At 54.7% G+C, this 16,769-nt stretch overlaps 2 protein-coding genes across 6 annotated transcripts in view; one reads left to right on the top strand and one right to left on the bottom strand.

The window, feature by feature from the left end:
• The window catches only part of SAMD11 (sterile alpha motif domain containing 11), a 174,434-nt gene extending 160,727 nt beyond the window's left edge, over positions 1-13,707 (top strand). For 2 of the 4 annotated variants that reach the window (XM_067567293.1, XM_067567296.1), the window contains exons 12-14: positions 3,817-3,941; positions 9,209-9,319; positions 12,344-13,707. In XM_067567293.1, coding sequence (XP_067423394.1) covers positions 3,817-3,941; positions 9,209-9,319; positions 12,344-12,592 — 485 coding nt within the window. In that variant the 3' untranslated portion in view covers positions 12,593-13,707. Of the gene's footprint in view, positions 1-221; positions 987-1,162; positions 2,881-3,816; positions 3,942-9,208; positions 9,320-12,343 lie in introns of those variants that run through there. The other 2 variants (XM_067567295.1, XM_067567294.1) reach the window with 2 other exon arrangements.
• A 1,137-nt stretch (positions 13,708-14,844) lies between these two features.
• Positions 14,845-16,769, bottom strand: part of NOC2L (NOC2 like nucleolar associated transcriptional repressor) — an 81,066-nt gene continuing 79,141 nt past the window's right edge. For both annotated transcript variants that reach the window (XM_067567297.1, XM_067567301.1), the window contains exon 19: positions 14,845-15,704. In XM_067567297.1, coding sequence (XP_067423398.1) covers positions 15,553-15,704 — 152 coding nt within the window. In that variant the 3' untranslated portion in view covers positions 14,845-15,552. The remainder of the gene's footprint in view (positions 15,705-16,769) is intronic.

Here is a 16,769-nt window from a genome sequence, read left to right as displayed (position 1 = left end):
CCATTTCAATGACCCGTGGCCTCTCTACCAGAGCTGCCAGAAAGTTGGGGGGAGGGAGGGATTATTTACTACCAGCTGGTGTGGGGGTGTTCTTACGTGGGCACCTGTACACAGGACTTTGGCCTGGGATGATGATTTTTCAGCCCTTGCAAGCTGGGGCCCCTTCTGGTGGAAATGCTCTGTAATCGGTCCGGACCCTCAGACCTTTGCTCCTCACCCAGTGAGACAAGAGAAGCCTGGCTGGGGATAGATTCGACTGCGTCTCCACTGTCCAGCAGTATTCAGCAATGTGCCGTTACCAACAGAGGGAGCGTCCCTTATAGATCCTTGGAACCTATTTCTTACCATCTTTCTACTAAGTGCCCTAAAGGGGGGTTTGTACAGTCATGTCCTGAGATCTAGGGAGGAGGAGCCCCCTGGCTTGGGACATTTAAAATTAGACAGGACCAGAGGCTGGGCAATATACAGTAGGGACCAACTCTGCCGGGACTGGGAGATAAATAGATGTCAAGCCCAGAAGGGGCCATTCTGATCATTGAGTCTGACCTCCTACATAACCCAGGCCATTGCACCCAGCAATTCTTGCATGTCTCGAGCCCAGGGACAGGCTGGTCGATCTGTGGCACGGGGACTGATTTGAATAGGTAGCGTAGGTCCTCTTATTTCTGAGGTGCTGAGCCCCCAAATCTCTAGTTGAAATCTAGGAAGCTCTGGGTGTTTGCCCATCGCTGCAGAGTGGGGGTCTCTGGGGGAAGTACCGGCCTGGCGGCAATCAATGGGAGTTTTGATACTGGCTTCAGTGGGGCCAGGATTTCAGCATCTCTCTCTTCTGTGCTATAGAAATGGCGAATCAGGCCTGAGCCCACTGTGCTGGTATTTCCCCTATTTTTCAATACCGCTTCCACCGATAGACCTGTGTGTTTCCCTGGGATAAACGGGGAGGGCAGGCAAACCCTTTGAGATCAGTGCTTCGGCAATACTCGGTTTTCCTGTGTGGGAATTTGTGGAAAATACGACTGGTTGCCCTGACTCCTGGAGACAGCAGGCTGACTGCAGGCACGCATGGCTCTGGCCATCTCTCTCTCTTCCTTTGGCTCTGCGCTGTTCGTGATGTTAACAAGGCTGCAGATATAGGGCTGACAGGCTCAGTTCATCTCCCCAGATCTACCCTAGGAATTGGAGGATCACAACCACGTGCCTGCCCACAGCAGAGGTGCAGAGGCCAGCCCCATGCCCTGACATCAGCCCTTCCGGTCACGAATAAAGTTGACCGTGACCCTATGTCCATAATCCCTGGCAGGGACCTGGAGACAACCTATGCCAAACAGATAGGGCCCAGCCTCTCCATGGAGTCTTGGGCAGTGCCTGAGGTTGGGGCTGGCTGGCGGATTGACTGATGGGAGAAGGATTCGCTCCCCAGCGCTGCACGCGGCTGCAATCCTTGGCTTTCCTTTGGAATAAGGAAATACCTCATTGTAAAGCAGTTGGCTGTTACAGTCAGATCCCCTCGGAGATACTTGCTCTGGCTACAGATGGAGGCGTCTCACCCCAGCGTTGACTGTGCCTGGAATAATTGAGTTCAGTTTCACTTCCTCTATTTACCGAGCTGCAGCCACTTTTCCAAAAAAAAAAAGGGGGGGGGGGGCAATCAGCCATCCCAGTGTCTCACTACCTTCAATATAAACAACTGGGAGTTTGGTTTCCTGAGCAGGGGACAAAACATGAATTAAAACCATAATGTAACTAAAGGAAGCTCGTCTGTCAGTCCATCCGGCTTATAGCTGGGAGGGAAGAGAAAATGCTGCTCCTCCAGTGATGTCCCAAACCCCTTCTATCCTCTCCATTCCCCCCTGCCCCCCGAGTCTCCCTGCAGCATGGCAAAGCCAGTAATTTCCATTGCAGCCTTTATATGGGGGGATGATGATGATAAAAGTCCATTGAAGCCCAGGCTCTCTCTAACTGGGAGGAGAAGGGGCAGAGTGGATCGGGGGGGCTCCGTCTGGAGCACGGGACTGAGAGGCAGGGTTCTATGTCTGGCTTTTTCACATCACTGGAGGGACCCACTGAGCTTTCGAAGGCCTCTGGCCAGCATGTCACGACGTCACCTGCCCTCTGCAGAGGGGCCCTGCAGGCTCGGATCCTCGCTCTGGAGGGCAGGGTGTGAAAGGGAGATGGTGGGGGAGGATGGGCTGAGGACAGAGAGGGGCAGGCGTTTCGGTTCTGATCTGCACTCGGGGATCTGGGAGGAGAAGCTGAGGATCCATGACCTAGGCTGCAAGCTCGTTGGGGCAAGGACTGTCTTTTTTGTTCTGTTTGTACAGCCCCTAGCACGGTGGGGTCCTGGACCATAACTAGGGCTCCTAAGTTCTACAATCCTACAAATAACCAGTAATAATAAAACAGCCTGTAAGGAGCAAAGCATGGGGGCATTCCTGCATACAGAGGGTGCTCAACCCCACTCATGGGTTGTGGAGGATGAACCTTCTGGTGCCCCCACTCCATACCTCTTCAGAGGGGTTAGGAGGGAGACGAACAATTCCAGTCCCTTTTTCGGATGGACAAGTACGGCTGAGGACGATGCCTGGCGCGGCAGATGGTTCAGAGGAAGGTCTAAAACCTCCACAACACATAATTCTGTGGTAGCGTGTCTCGGGGGCGGGGGATGTTCCTTCCAGTTATTGTTTGGCTCGGGCCCTGCAGCCTGAGATGTGATATCCCTTCTGAAGTTTTACCCTAGCCAATGTGACTGGATGTTCTTCTCATTCCTGTAAATATCCAGGCCTTTTTTGACTCCTCCTGCGCTTTTGGCCTCATGGATCCCATAGGCAGTGAGCTCGCAGGTTAAGAAGGCGTTTTTCAAACCAGTATTTTCTGTTATGAGCATTCAGTACGTTGGCTCTTCATGGGCGGCCCCCTTCCTCCTCTGTCATGATACAGGAGAAGCTGGAGTTGCCTGGCTGGTTTTCAGTCCCTCCTTTCTCATTCTAGAGACCTCCGCCCCTTCCCCTCTAAGCTGTAGTCCAGCTCTCTCCTTACACGTTCGGGGTCCGGGATACCTCTGCTCTCCCAGTCTGGGATTGGCGTGCTCTCTTTCCGTCGCCTTCCAGACCTGCTGACAGGCCAGGGCCTGAACCGCTGTTGTGTTTCAGAGGATTGGCGTGCCTGCGTGAATCGCACCAGACTCTGCTCAGAGTTTCTGTGGGGCTCTTTGGGGGTGATCGGTGCTCCCCAGCCGTGACCTAACCCGTTACAGGGAGGTGGCGGCAATGAGCGTGGGAGGCAGCTGGACGTTTTGGGCTGAGGGGGATTGAAAACAGAGGTTGGTTCTTAAGGAGTAAAAAAACTCTCAGCGACACCAGCTCCAGCAGAGCAGCAGGCTGCCGGGGAAGGGTGTGGGGGCTTCTTATCATTTGCCCCACGTAGCTGGGAGAAGGGCAGAGGGAGGGAAACTCGCAGGGCAGCCGGAGTTTTCCCATTTTGCGGCGTGTGTGGAGAAACACTCCTTCATGGGCTTCTCTTTCCTCCCCCCAACCCGGTCTCTGCAGCTGAAGAACATTAAACACATGAAACACATTAGAGGGGATTTTTTTCCCCTCCCTCCTGCTCTCCCCCCAACACCTTTTCCGAGCGAGGGACCTCCAGGAGGCGGAGGCCTATGAATTGACCCTGCCCCAGCGTTTTAATTGACAGGCCATTAAAAATGGATGTGTGGCTAGAGAGAAATATTCAGATCGCAGCCCCGGTGCTGTCTGTGTGGGGTTTTAATGATTTATGTTTCCTTCTCCTCCCCTTCCCCCTCCGCCCCAAACAATCCAGGCGCCATGGGAGGTCTGTTCTTGGATGGGGAGGAGAGCCCTGCACTGGAAGACATCAGCAAATGGACAGTGGAGGACGTCTGTAGCTTTGTGGGCAGTTTGTCTGGCTGTGGCGAGTACACTCAGGTAACTTCGGAGCAGCTTGAGAACATTAGGCGGGGTGGGCAGGGGCAGGGGGAGGGGGAGAACTCACTCCGACAACACCCCCCTCCCGCCGCCCTGCCAAACCCCTGCAAATCAATCAGCGCAAACGTGGCAGAATATTTGAGAGCCCTGCCGGGCCTGTCGCCCGTCTGGCTTTCCTGTTTTCCTACCGGCTTGGCGCTGGCTGCCAGTAGCCGTCCCCGGGGCACGGAGTGACGTGTTTGTGGCTAGCAGTGAGAAACGCGGGAGGGGTTGGAAGAGGGGAGGTAGTGAGCGTCTGAGTTACTGGGTGGATTTCACGGCCAGAGGCTTCCTGCCGTTGGTCCCCGCCGGAGGAGATGTGGGTGTGGAGGTCTGGCGGGGGCCCCCAGCCGAACTCAGCACAAGGCTGGCTTTGTGCCGGGCTGCCCTGGGGAGCCAAGCCTTTGGCATGTTACAATGAGGGTCTGTGTGCCCTTGATCGGAGAGCACCAGGAGCTGGGAGCCTGCGGCATCTTCACCAAAAGGCAGCACCTGGTTGGCCGGATGCGAGGCTTTGGGATCTCTCCGGTGCCCAGTAACTCCCCCACTCCTGAGCACTATGCCAAGTGCCCAGGTAAAAAGCCACCTGCACCGGGGCGCTCAGTGGTGCAGCTGGGTTGACGTGCCCAGGCTTCCATCTCCAGGGAGTGCGGCTCAGATTCCACTCAGTCAGAACCTGACGGACTCATCTGAACACCCGACAGCTTGGCGGCTTTGAGTGATCTCCCCTCCTGAGAGGGTGGAGGGGAACGCTACAGGGGCAGAGCCCTGGGAGAAGGGGAGGAAGCTGAGAGACCCTCACACTAAATTAATCGCCACACGGTTACTTTTTTTTTTTTTTTTAAAGCCCTTTGCAGCAGAAGCAATGCATCCATCAGTGCTGCAGGGTTCATAAAGCTGCTCAGTTTGAGCCAGCTAGGTGGGACACACAAAACAGCTCTGTTTTTGGCTCCCACGGCTGTTGAAGTCCATTATAAATACCCCCATTGAGAGCCTGCACTAACTGCAAGCGCACAGATTCCTGAGCTGTCTGGGACAGTCTTTTCACAGTGTGCTCAGGAGAGTGAGTGATGGGGAGGGAAGGGGGAGGAGAACTAGGAGAGGTCTAGTTTAGGAGAATCCAACTCCTCATGGGACAGACACACCCAGACACAGAAGCCAGGGAGATAGCGCTAAGATGCAGCTCCTAAAGGGAAGATGTGAGAGATGACGGCAAGGGAATCGAGCTTAACAAAGAGACCCAGAAAGCGAGGGAGGGCAGATCTGGGGCATCCAGTTCACGGGAGCTCAGGGGAACGGCACCGCTTGGAAATGATCAGCTTTGTCCACTTGCTTCTGAGCTGGATGAAAACTTGATTTGCAAAAGCTCCATCCCTTTCCCCTGGAGCATAAGGGGGCACTGCACCTCCCTGAGCTACGACCGCAACCACAGCTGAGCTGCCGCTTACAGCATTCAAACGGCCCTGAAAGGGATCGATCTCCTGCCGGCATGAGAAGGCCAAGCCCAGCATTAGCATCGCTCCTGGGCACCTGGCATGAGTTTCAGGCCCTGAATAGGCGGCTCCTTGTATTTTACCCTCCTGGCAATAGCACCGCATGTTTTCACAGATAAACGATCTTCTTAAAGATCGCCCCCAAGAGGGGAGAGGGAGGCCGGGAACTGGGCTTTGCCGTTCCCGTTTACGGTGGCCTGGAAGCAACCCCTCTCTTTGCGCTCCCTGGGGCGGCTGGATGATGTACTTTCAATGCAAGCTCTGTCCTTCTTTGCCCCCTAACTGTGGTGTTAATCTCATCATGACAGGCTTCATTAAAACCACCTGTAAGACTGGTGTTCCCTCAGAGCGAGCAGCTGCCTGCGAGGGAGCGTGGGAGGGCTAAGGGGAGGAGGGAGCGTCTGGCAGAGATGGGGGGGTGTGCCGGTGACAGCGGGGGGAGTGTGAGACGGGAGGGGCTAGAACTGAGGGGGGGGCTGCTTGAGAGAGCAGGGAAAGTTTTTGGGGAGAGGGGGAAAAGAAGAGGGTAGATTTGAGGGCATGGTGGGGGGCTGAGAGAGAGACAGGTTTTATTGTGTGGCGTAGGGGGAGGGGAGGGCTGGCAGTGGGTGCAGAGATCCGGCAAGGGGTGGGGGTGTGAGAGGAGGGCGGGCGGGATGGGGAGAGTGGGTGTATTACTGAGATGGGGGTGGGTGCGTGGGAAACCAGCCCGGCGTGGGGTGATGCGCTGGTGGGAGTAGAATTGACTCTGGATTTACACACAGCTGCAAGCGTTGAGGCAGGTAGGAAAAGTGGAGAGATCCGTAACACGAGCACTTTGCCGAGGACTCGGCCGTTTACACCTCCCTGCGCGCCTAGGGACAGGCAATCCGCAGCTGGCTGACAGGCCCTGGCTCAGCAGTTCTCGGCGTTTGGCAGACGGTCAAACAACAGGCCCCCGGCCGCCCCGCGCGGGCAGGGGGCGCTGGCAGGCAGGGGGTTAAAAGGATGATGGATTTTTCATGCATCGTAGCTACGTGCTTAATAGGTTTTTCCTGTATGAAAAATCCAGCGTGCCGGGGAGACCCGCTGCGGCAGAGCTGTCTGTTCTCTCCTCCCAAACCGCAGATGCCGGGGAGGTCTGGCACCAGCCCGCAGTGCGCTCCTGCCAGGAAGCCCTGCGAGAGCGTGGCGGTTACGCTCTGCGTTCGGGAACACGTTTCAAAGACACAAAAATGTAACTTAATCGAAAACAAAGTCCTCCTTCCCACTCCCGATCTCCCTCAACGTCCGTCTTTGTGCCCCTGGTGAAACGAGGCCCTCCCTGTACGCTCAGGTTAGACCTTTTGGGGGCTAGAGAGTGGAGCCTTTTGGCTCCTGGCCATGTTGGCTTCGTAGGAAGGAAAGAAATGGCTCTATTAAATTTCGCTAGGTCAAAGAGCAGAAACACATGCTGCAGTCATCAAGAGCAGCCTTGCTGGTGGAGTCCAGCAATAAATGAGCTTGCAGCCGCTCAGCTGTCTCAGCAGCCACCCTTGCTCTCCAAGGGGATGGTTCTGCGATGCAGTGCACAGCTGAAAAAGAAACCATTAGAGCAAACTGAAAGCCCCCCTCCCTTCACTGGGCTGTAATAACAAGGCTATGCAAAGCCACTCTGCAAAGAGCAGGAGCGGATTCAACTATGAGCCGGTGCTGCAGCCCCAAGACAGTTCACCCAGGCAAGAGGCCAGCGCTCGCTCCTGCATGTGGAAAAACCCGTGTGGAGCAAACCCGTGGTTTGCTATGGGGGGGAAAAGCAGACATGTGACCGATCAAAGCCAGGTTGGGTCACTGAGGGGAAATGGCTCGGTAGCAAACAAGAAAAATCACAGTCATATTTTATACTCCAGCAGTGGAGCTGCAAGCACTGAACCAGCGTTAATGGAATAAAGATGCTGGCAGGGAGATTAGTATAATTATATCCCCACTTTAGAGATGGCAAACAGACGCCCTGGGGAGGGTGGTGTCTTGTCTGTGCCAGGCCTGGCAGGAGAACCCAGGCGTCCTGATTCCCTGACTTGGGCTTTTACCACAAGGCTGCTGCATGGGCCTGTCCATCACTGGGGTGGAGGCAGAGCAAACTCTGCAGTTTTCCCCCCCCCCCCCTTCTTTCCTTGGAAATGGTGGCTGGATCTGAAGGGTTTTTAGGGGTGTGTGTGTGTGTATACTAGGGGTGCGTGTGTGTGACAGAATTCCAGGATGGCCACTCTGAAGCCTAGAACGTCTGTTGAGTCAGTGTCGTCTGATAGAAACAGCTACAAACATAGCCCGGAGCTCATTTGGTTTAGAATATCACCCCCGTCAGTCACCACTGGGATCACAGCCTCTTACCATCCAGTTTTTAAGTTCTCTGCCATTTTGGGCTTTTTTTACCCATGGTTTTATGAATTACACTTCGGCAGCAGCGTAGGTTTTAACTGTGTAAGTTACAATGATCCTGCTGTCACGTCAGGTGTTCTAATGAAGGAGGTGAATGTGCTCAGAAATCCGCTGCACCCCGTGTGAGTGACTACACAATTAGTTGTCCATTGAGAGGGGCAGGTCATTTTGCATTGTTCCCGCTGCCCATCTCAGATATAAGCTGGGAGGTGATGCTTGTGCGCATAGCGCAAAAAACCTCCCCTGCTCAGATGCAGCACCGAGGGGGTGCAGAGATTTTATTCTAATTAATTTAAAGTGGACATTAACACAGATAAAAAAGCAGGACAAAGTGTGAGTGCCATAGCTGAGGCCTGGTTTGTATGGAGAACACGCTGCCCAGTATCCCCTATCTGTTTGTCGTGTACATTAAGTGTTAGTGCCTGGTTTTTGTTTAAATCAACCCTACCCCGGTTATTTCCAGCACTAGCTGTGTCTGAGAATAACCTCTTTTATCAGGAAATCAAATGTGGAGATTTCAGAGGATGATCTGAGCCTTTTTAGATCGGGGTGAGTTCAGAAGCCCTCTTTTGTTTGGTGAGGGTGTGGCAGGACGGGACTCACTGATTATGAGTAGGGGTCCTACAGACAGGAGCAGCAGGGTGAGAGACCTTTGGCAAGAGCTGGGAGGGTGATGGGCGGGATCAGGCAAAGCAACCACATTATGGTATGCACCACCGCTATGGAAATGGCGAGACCCGCCGAACTTGCTTCATGCTAGGCAGCAACTGATGGGAATAACGTTGTGTCGCTGCTGACCTGGGCTGGATTTGAACTGGGGTCACAGAGCCTGTGTGTGGTAAGGCGGTTTGTACCCATGCAGTTGCAGCTGTGTAACTAAAGACAAGGCTGCTCCATCCCAGGCCTGGCAGGGCTTGAGCACGACTTCCTTGAACCTGCTCCTCGTGGCTGCCAGGAGCTGCTGTGGCACTTTCAGCCCGTGAAAGTGAAAAGCTCTATGTCTATTGAGACTATGCTGGGCAATGCATGTACGTGGGACGCTCCCACGTTAAGTTCCCCTGCTTTGGAGAATACTGTATGGGAACATGTTAGGGGCTTCTGTACTGTAGTCTCTTTGGGGCAGGGATTGGCTCTTGGTTCTGTGTTTGTACAGCCCCTAGTACGGGGGGAGGGCCTGGTCCATGACTAGTGCTCTTTGGAGCTACCACACAGCAAGTAATGATAATAAATGGGTTGCTCACCTTCCCCGATGGGTCCTCCCATGCTGCTGGCTTGAGGAATGCGATGTGCTCTGCGCTGGCATTTGTAAGCATGGAGGTGTGCATTGGTTTTCTGCAGGTATTCAGGGAACAGGCTATCGATGGCGAGACGCTGCCCCTCCTGACCGAAGAGCACTTACTGACCAACATGGGGCTCAAACTGGGCCCAGCACTGAAGATCAGGTCACAGGTAAGAGCGGCGCTGATGTCGTCTCAAAGCCCCCCCTCCAAGCTGTCTTACACCACAGGGTGAAGGCCACAATGCCAGGACGCTGATCTGCAGCCTTAGGGACTGGGACGCTTGGGTTGCGTTCGCCGCTCTGCACACTGTGATCTTCAGTCATTGAGTGAGGTTAACCGCCCCCCCTGTACAACACACCCGCTCCTGTGCACGGGGCGAGTCGGCTTAATTCACTAGAGCCTTGAACAGAAGGCACGACAGCAGTGTAACCAGCACGCTTGTGTCAGCACCGCTGTTGTAGCAGGCTAGCGCAAGTCCCACCACCACCAGTCCGTGGGCCTGGGCTGGGAGGCTCACTCCCAGATGCTCTGGAGACGTCCATAGCCTCGGCGTCAGTGAGCATGCAGATGATGGAGGGCTGAACGGCCCCTCTTGTTGTAGGAAAGGTTAAGCAAAGCCTACTGTGCCCCCATGGGAGGCAGCGATCATTCACCCTCCTCCGCGCTCATTGGTTGGCTTGTAGGCCCTACCCCACCCAATGGCAGGTTCAAAGGAGAGGCCCGACGGATGATAATTAACCATCATTTTCCTGGGATTGAGAGCCATTTGTTACTGTTGTGGTCAATGTGTCTGAATTGTCCAACAAACACACCCACGGAGGATCTAGTAGACAAACGCATCGGCTCTAGTACAAAAATACCAGGGCAATTTGTTTGGAAAGGAAGCATAACGTTTATGAAGGCACCTACATTTCTAAATAGATGGTAAGATTAAAAGGGAAATAATCTGTGAGAGCAAAACAAAATGCACCCTGACACATCCATATGCACGTAGCTGGATTGTGATATAGACACCCTCAGCACTGTAATGGTTATATATATATAAATTAATAATGTCCATTCAGACTTTCATTACTGTATTATATGACCAGGCTATACATGTGTATAGCAAAATGTACACACATTTTATGTATATATGCATGTTAATTTATGTAAATAAGCGTGCTACAGTAATACGCATGCTCCGTATATACACATTCCTCTGCTTTAGTTTCCCTTACCCATAAGCTATACATTTGTTATATTATGTTAAAACAATAAGGGCAGTTTTATTACTTTCCCTGCAGCCCTTACTGTTTACGAGGGGTCTAATAAAAAGGTTCTGTGGGCAATTGTTCCCTGTGGACCAGTTCGGTAGGAAATAAAACTCTTATGTTTCTTAAAACCAGAGAGCTCCAAATAGCTCATAGAAGTGCTGGGTGTAGATGGGGGGCGGGGGGATGAGATAGGGTTCAAAAAGCCCTGCCTCTGTTTAATCATGTTTTCTAAGGGGGGGATGACAAAGCTACCCATTCTGCTAACCGCATAATACCCCAGTTGTTTGGGTTAAACACAAGCCTGTGTTTTTATTAAAGCTTAAATGCAGAACAGCTGGCTAGGTGCTGAACTAGGAGGAGATGAGAACTGCTGCAGGGGAAGTTTCTGTGCGGGGTGGGAGGGCATTGCAGCCTCCAACAGCCACCCCTTTCCCTTGCCCCCACACCTGCCCTAATCCAAATCTAGCCACCCAGGGGCTCAGCAGCTCCCAACATTCAGCACCCGCCAGGATGCGCCTTTGCATGGCTGCAGCTTCCAGGCTGTTTTCAAGTTGGGCTGGCTGCAGGCAAGAGAATTGGTGAGTGAATGGAGTTAATTTTCCATAGCCAGCAGCCCTGGGGTGGAGAGGAAATGAGGGCTGGTCTCTGTGCCTTTCTGCTGCAACGTCCTGCTTGCCATGCAGACCTCTGGTTCCTCCCCTCTAAGAAGCAAGCTGCTTGCCTAGGCGGAGAGCAAGGACACGCAGCAGATGGTGCGACTGACTTCCCAGGAAAGGGAGTGGGACCCCAGCTCCCTGATGTGGCTTTGGCTGCAGGGCAAGACTAGCTCTGTGTGTCTGCACATCCTACTGCCCAGGGACGGCGAGCGCGGTGCAGACACTGCGTCTTTAGCACAGGCTGGCCAGAGTCAACTCGCCGGAGATTGGGGCGGGAACAGTTCAGGGAGCTGCACTTGAAGCACCTGCCTCTCTTTATATCCCACAGGTTTAGCGGCTGGGCCTGCACAGGAGGTAGACAGGCCTGGAGAGGAAATGCAGGGCGGTATTAGTGGGGCAGTATTAAATTACTGCCCAAGGGAGGCGTGTGCTGCAGGAGGGAGAGCCAAGGTCCCGGGTGCTTGCACTCGATAAAGACAAGCAAGTGCAAGGTAACCCAAGCTGGAGTTCAGGCAGGGTCAATGCATCTTGCCCTTTCAGCTGGAGGCTGAAACACAGGCTCTATGTTTCCGCAGTGGAGGACGTGAGTTGTGATATCCATGTAGTGCATGACGTGGTGGCTGGGGGGGGCCATGGCCATGTCCCAAGTGAATGTAGATGCTCCAAGGATGTGACTTGTGCAGAGGAAGAAGGGCGGGGCAGAGGTTCAGCAAGTCTGAGCTCCCTCAGGTCCAGCTAGCCCATGTGTGGTAGCAGAGCAGTGATGTGTGAGCACCTCCCAGGAGGGATGCGGCTGTTTGGCGTTGCAAGCCCTTGACTGTCCGGCAGGTCTTTTGGTTCATTACAAGCCCCCCCAGCCCATGTGCACATGCAAACCAGGGCTAATCGCCAGTGGCCCTTTCACTAGGAAACCTGACCTCAGCCACCGCCTGGGTGCGGAGCAACTAGACTAGAGTCGGGCTGGGACAGGGTCACAGCAGCCTTTGTTCTCTCCATGGTGGTTTTGTGAAGCAGGTTGTGCAAGCAACAGGCTGCAACAGAAAGGAAGACCTGCAGCCTCCTCCCAGACACGCTTTGTTTCTGTGCCCCTGGCCCAGAGGCTGCATGTTTGACTGATACAACCCAGGGCGCGCGCGCACACACACACACACACCCCAACCGCCCATTCATTTTAATCCAGCAAGCCTGGACCTTTGAGTGGAAACACCAGCTCAGTGTATAGTGTTTCCAGCCTGGGGGAGCCACTGCCTCTTGATAAGCTCTTTGTCCTGCTTCTTTCAGGTTGCCAAGAGAGTTGGAAGAGTCCTATACATGGCCAGCTTCCCCATGGCATTCCCCCTGCAGCCCCCTGGCTTAAGGCCTCCGGACCGGGACCTGCCCCCCACTGAGCTCCGCCCATCCTCTACCGGCAGCGTGGCCTCCCCGTACAGCGGCAGTCTGCTCCCCGCAAGCCGCATCTCCCCCAAGCAGGAAAACGGCAACCCCTCGTTAATGGCTGGAATGAATGACACCATGAAACCGCCAGCGTAACTGCAGAGCCGCTCGCCTCCCTCCAGAACTAAGACCCACAGGGCGACGAACTCAGCGTCACGCTGATTCCCCTCGCCCAGCCAGCGGGTCGAAGAAAGAGGGAAATTTTGTTGTGTGTGTGCGTTCTTTGTTTTGTTCAAAAAGGAAAAAAAAACAAACCACAGTATGAAAAGATCAAAGAAGGGGGGGAACAGAATCCAAAGATTTATTGAAGCAATTCAAAGGGGAAAATATGGGTTTCAAGAGAGCTGGCCATGCCCTCCCCTTCCTGCTTGCCCAAACCCGAGGGAGAGCGGCAGGCAACACTCCTCTGTTTGCCTTCAAGGGGATGCAGCTTTGGCGAACTGCTGGGGGTGATGAGCCTGCCCACCAAGGCAGAGACTTGAAGTTTGAGCAAAGCAACCCCACCCCTCCCCAGAAACGACTCAGCTCCTCGTTCAGGTGTCTATGCATCTCTAGCAACTCTTAAACCAATACCAAAGACAGACGGAAAAAAAAGCAAAGCAAAAGGCAAGTTCCGGTCCATGTTTACGTCGGTGCGGACGGTACGGCAGAGGCGGCTTTGGCGCTCTCCCATGGGCAGGGGATGCTGCCCCCTAGACGGGTGGAGACGACAGACACTGGCAGCATATCCTCAGCCCAGGGCCCCTCCAGGACTTTTTTTTTTGTGGTAACTTTCTTTTGCAGAAAATGAAAACGATAGCGGAAAGGGGTGTTGGGGGGGGGGGGGGGGGTGAGGGCCTGTCAGGCTCTTCCTAGCACCGCCCCCTGCCCCCCAACTCTGTGTACAGCAAACTCATTGAGGTTTTTTTGGTTGTGGAGCGGTTATTTTTTTAAAGCCTTGTTCCAGAGGTGGAGGTAGTTGCACATTCTGGCCTGCCAAGGCCCCTGCGCCAGGTACCCCTGCGCGCCCAGAGGCGGGAGGGAGGCCAGGCAAACCCTTGGGTCGAGTTTTGACTACTGTGAAGAAGACAGTGACTCGTGGGGTGACCTCCTGTGACTTGTACAGTTGTGACCAACAATCACCCGTGGTACTGCGCTCTGTGTTCCTTTCTCTTTTCGGTTAAACGTTGCACGTGCTGCCGTTTTTCTTATTAAAAAATAGCTTGGTGGTACATTAGCTTCTTTATCTTGTAAAAAAAATTGTCATTATCCATCCCATCACAATAAATGCTTTCCAGCAATCAATTTAAATAAAAAAAACTTAATTTACAAAGGGGCTTTGCTTTCCCGCTGTGGAACAACGCCTGCTCATTGTCAAGGTGCCAGAGCACATCTCCTGCATTCTGGGTCTAAGCTACTACCAGTTCTTGTGCATTAGACTGACCCATCCTCTAACTGAGGCAATTGAAGGGGTTAATGACGCCCTGTCCTTGGTCTAGCCCATGACGGGTAAGGAGGTGCCGCTCACTGATCTTTGGAGCCTGCAGCGAATGGTCAGTGTTGGTTTTTTTTAAATCACACCCCTCGATGCCTCCCTTAATAGGGCCAAAAGCCTCACGCTGTAGCAGTAACTAGCTGAGCAGAGCAGGGCAGGATGGGCTTAATTCCACCTTCACTACAGCCTTGTTAGCCGCACTCAGGCCAGGCTGGCAGTAGGGCTCACGTGACCCCGTGTATTTGCATAAAACACATTGCCAGACTGCAGCTGCCTAGTCTAAACCGAGATTGGAACACGGCCCAGGGCAGGGTTTGCTGTTTGGCTGACAAATGTGGGGGGAGGGGGGAGGGAGGGAGGGCCCAGGCTGTGCTTTGCAGAGAGGAACACCTGGGCAGGTGCCCTCCACACACCCTGGTCAGCCAGCACCTGTGTGCAACTCTGGGTGCATCTCCCCCCCTCCCCTGTTTCAGTGAAGCCACTCGCCTCGTAATTCCCCCCACGCCCACTTTATCCAGTGTAATGCCAGTAACCTGCCGTTACCCTCAGAGATGGGACCTGGCCAAAAGGCCCCACCCTGGCAATACATTTTCCTAGCAAATCTGCTTGGTTTCGAAGCATGCTGGAGCTGTCAGCCCTGCACGCCCACGCTGAGATCGGAGATTCACGCTGGCGTCTCTCTCTTCCCCTACAAAGGTGGCTCGGCCGGCTACGTGCTGCCCCACTGAGCTTTGTGCCACCGTGCTGGTGCCTTGTGTGTGGGCGCAGCCCCACAAAAGGCAACAGGACTGCACTGCTGTAATGAATCGGTGGTTTGGGGGGGGGGGGGGGGGGGGGGGGGGGGGGGAAAACGACCTGAGAGTTGCACAGATGCACCTGCCCCTGGGATCTGGTTGCCGATGAGACACCCCTGCGCGTTTGCTCCCTCAGCCCTTGCGCTGGAGGAACAACGTGAAAAACGCTCTCAGCATGGCTGGGAGCAGCCTGGCCCTGTTGGAGGCAGACGAGCACGGGGGCTCCGCGTCCTCGCAGCCTGCACTCGGGGGAAGCATCCCACCAGGGGAACTGACCCACTGACAGGCACAGGTCCACCCAGTCAGCATGAACATCCCTTTTCACTCCCCCCGCTTGCATGTGTGGACACAGCTCTGAGCTGCTTTTAATGGCAGGGGGAAAGTTTCCAGTGACAGGGAAGCTACAAATACACACGAGCAGCAATCCGGGCCCAGCACGTGGGTGGCTGATGCATGGTCAGAGGGACCTGTCCCTCCATCCACTGGTTTCTGGGGGCTCCAAGGGGCGAGAGCTAAACCCTGCATTATTTAAGGCAGGGGAGTTTAGTGAGGGCTTTTTATTACCTTTGTGGTCATGTTGAGGCTGGTAAAACTGCTTAGCAAATTTTACTGCATTCCCAAAAACATCGCGCTGATGGAAAAGGTCCAGGCAGCATCTTTTCTGCATCAGTGAGGAATTCCACACCCCCCCACCCCGCTCCTATCTCCTCCTGGTGAACTAGCCCTAGGGGAAGGCTCCTAGGTGCAGAGGGAGGGAGCCCAGAGCATTTGCAGGGTCTTCTGTCACCCTATATGTCATCAAAGTAGTCCTCATCGAGGTCCTCCACAATGTCCTCCGCCCCTTGGGCCAGCAGCTGGAGGTCAGACGCGGACAGCCGCCTGGCACGGGCCGCTTGTTTCTGGGTCTCCTTTGAGGTGGAAGGCCCCTCCTCAGCATCGCCTGTGGGCAGAGAGATGTAAATCCTGCTTTAACGGGAGGGAGCGAGGCAGGTGGAGGAGGTGACCCATCACTAATTAATCACAGACACTCATTAATTTATTGGTGCCGCTGCCGCTCCCAGAGAGCAGAGAGGCTTCCGGAGCAGAGGCAGAGGCAGGCTGCGTGTGTGTTCGAAGCAGGGGGAGGTGAGGGGACCAAGCCAGGCTTCTCAGTCACCCTGAGGCCTCTCCTCCCAGGTCCTTGAGGGGACGGGGGTTGGAATTGCAGAGGCTCTTGACCCCAGCTGGAAAACTAGCCCCAGGCTCGGAGCCCAGGAGCCCGTTCCCGTCAAAGGTAAGCGAGCGCTCCCCGCCAATCAGAGCACTAGGGCGAGCTGGTTTCCATGGGCTGGGCAGGCTAGATTTCAGCTCCCTCCTGCCCGGCCCGTGGGGGTGCCCGCAGAGCCAGGGCGTCTCTGTGCCTGGGCCCTGGGCTATGCTCCCACGCCAACACCCTACGGCCACTCAGACACCTGCTTGCTGCAGAGCTGGAGAAACGGCGGGTCTTGTGCCCACTTCCTCCCCGCGGGAGAGCCGGGCTGCGGAGCACGGCATCTGCTTGCCTCCGTTCTGAGTCAGCGGCCAGGGCGCTGCCAGCAAAACCCACGGGCCTGGCAGCAGATGCACCAGTCACCGAGCGCCACGCTGGGCTCATGAGGGTGCCTGGGAAATGCCAGAGACACGTGACTGCCTCCCCCCCAGGGGCGGTGGCAGCACCAGATTTCTTGACCCCTGCGGGATTGAAGCCTGAATTGCTTTATAGCAAGAGCTACAGCAAAAAAACAAAACAAAACAAAACGGAGCAAGAAAGAGCTCCCGGCCTGTCTCCACCCTAGAGAGGGACAAACCTCAGCCCTGCCACCTGGCCTCAGGCCCCTGTCCCCGCCCTGATCCAGCCAGCCAGGAATGCTGGGGTCTGACCACAGCCAGGAACCAAGCAGCCCCGGGAGAGCCTGGCAGGCAGCTGGGGCTTTCCTAAGATGCCCTTCGCTGCACGTCTGCATGCAGCCCAGCTGGGGCCAGAACA

This window comes from Emydura macquarii, unplaced genomic scaffold (genome assembly GCF_026122565.2).
Source record: "Emydura macquarii macquarii isolate MOO-44397 ecotype Brisbane River unplaced genomic scaffold, CSIRO-AGI_Emac_v2 contig_2768, whole genome shotgun sequence".
Taxonomy (NCBI): Eukaryota; Metazoa; Chordata; order Testudines; family Chelidae; genus Emydura; species Emydura macquarii.
This window is presented reverse-complemented; position numbering and strand designations above follow the sequence as displayed.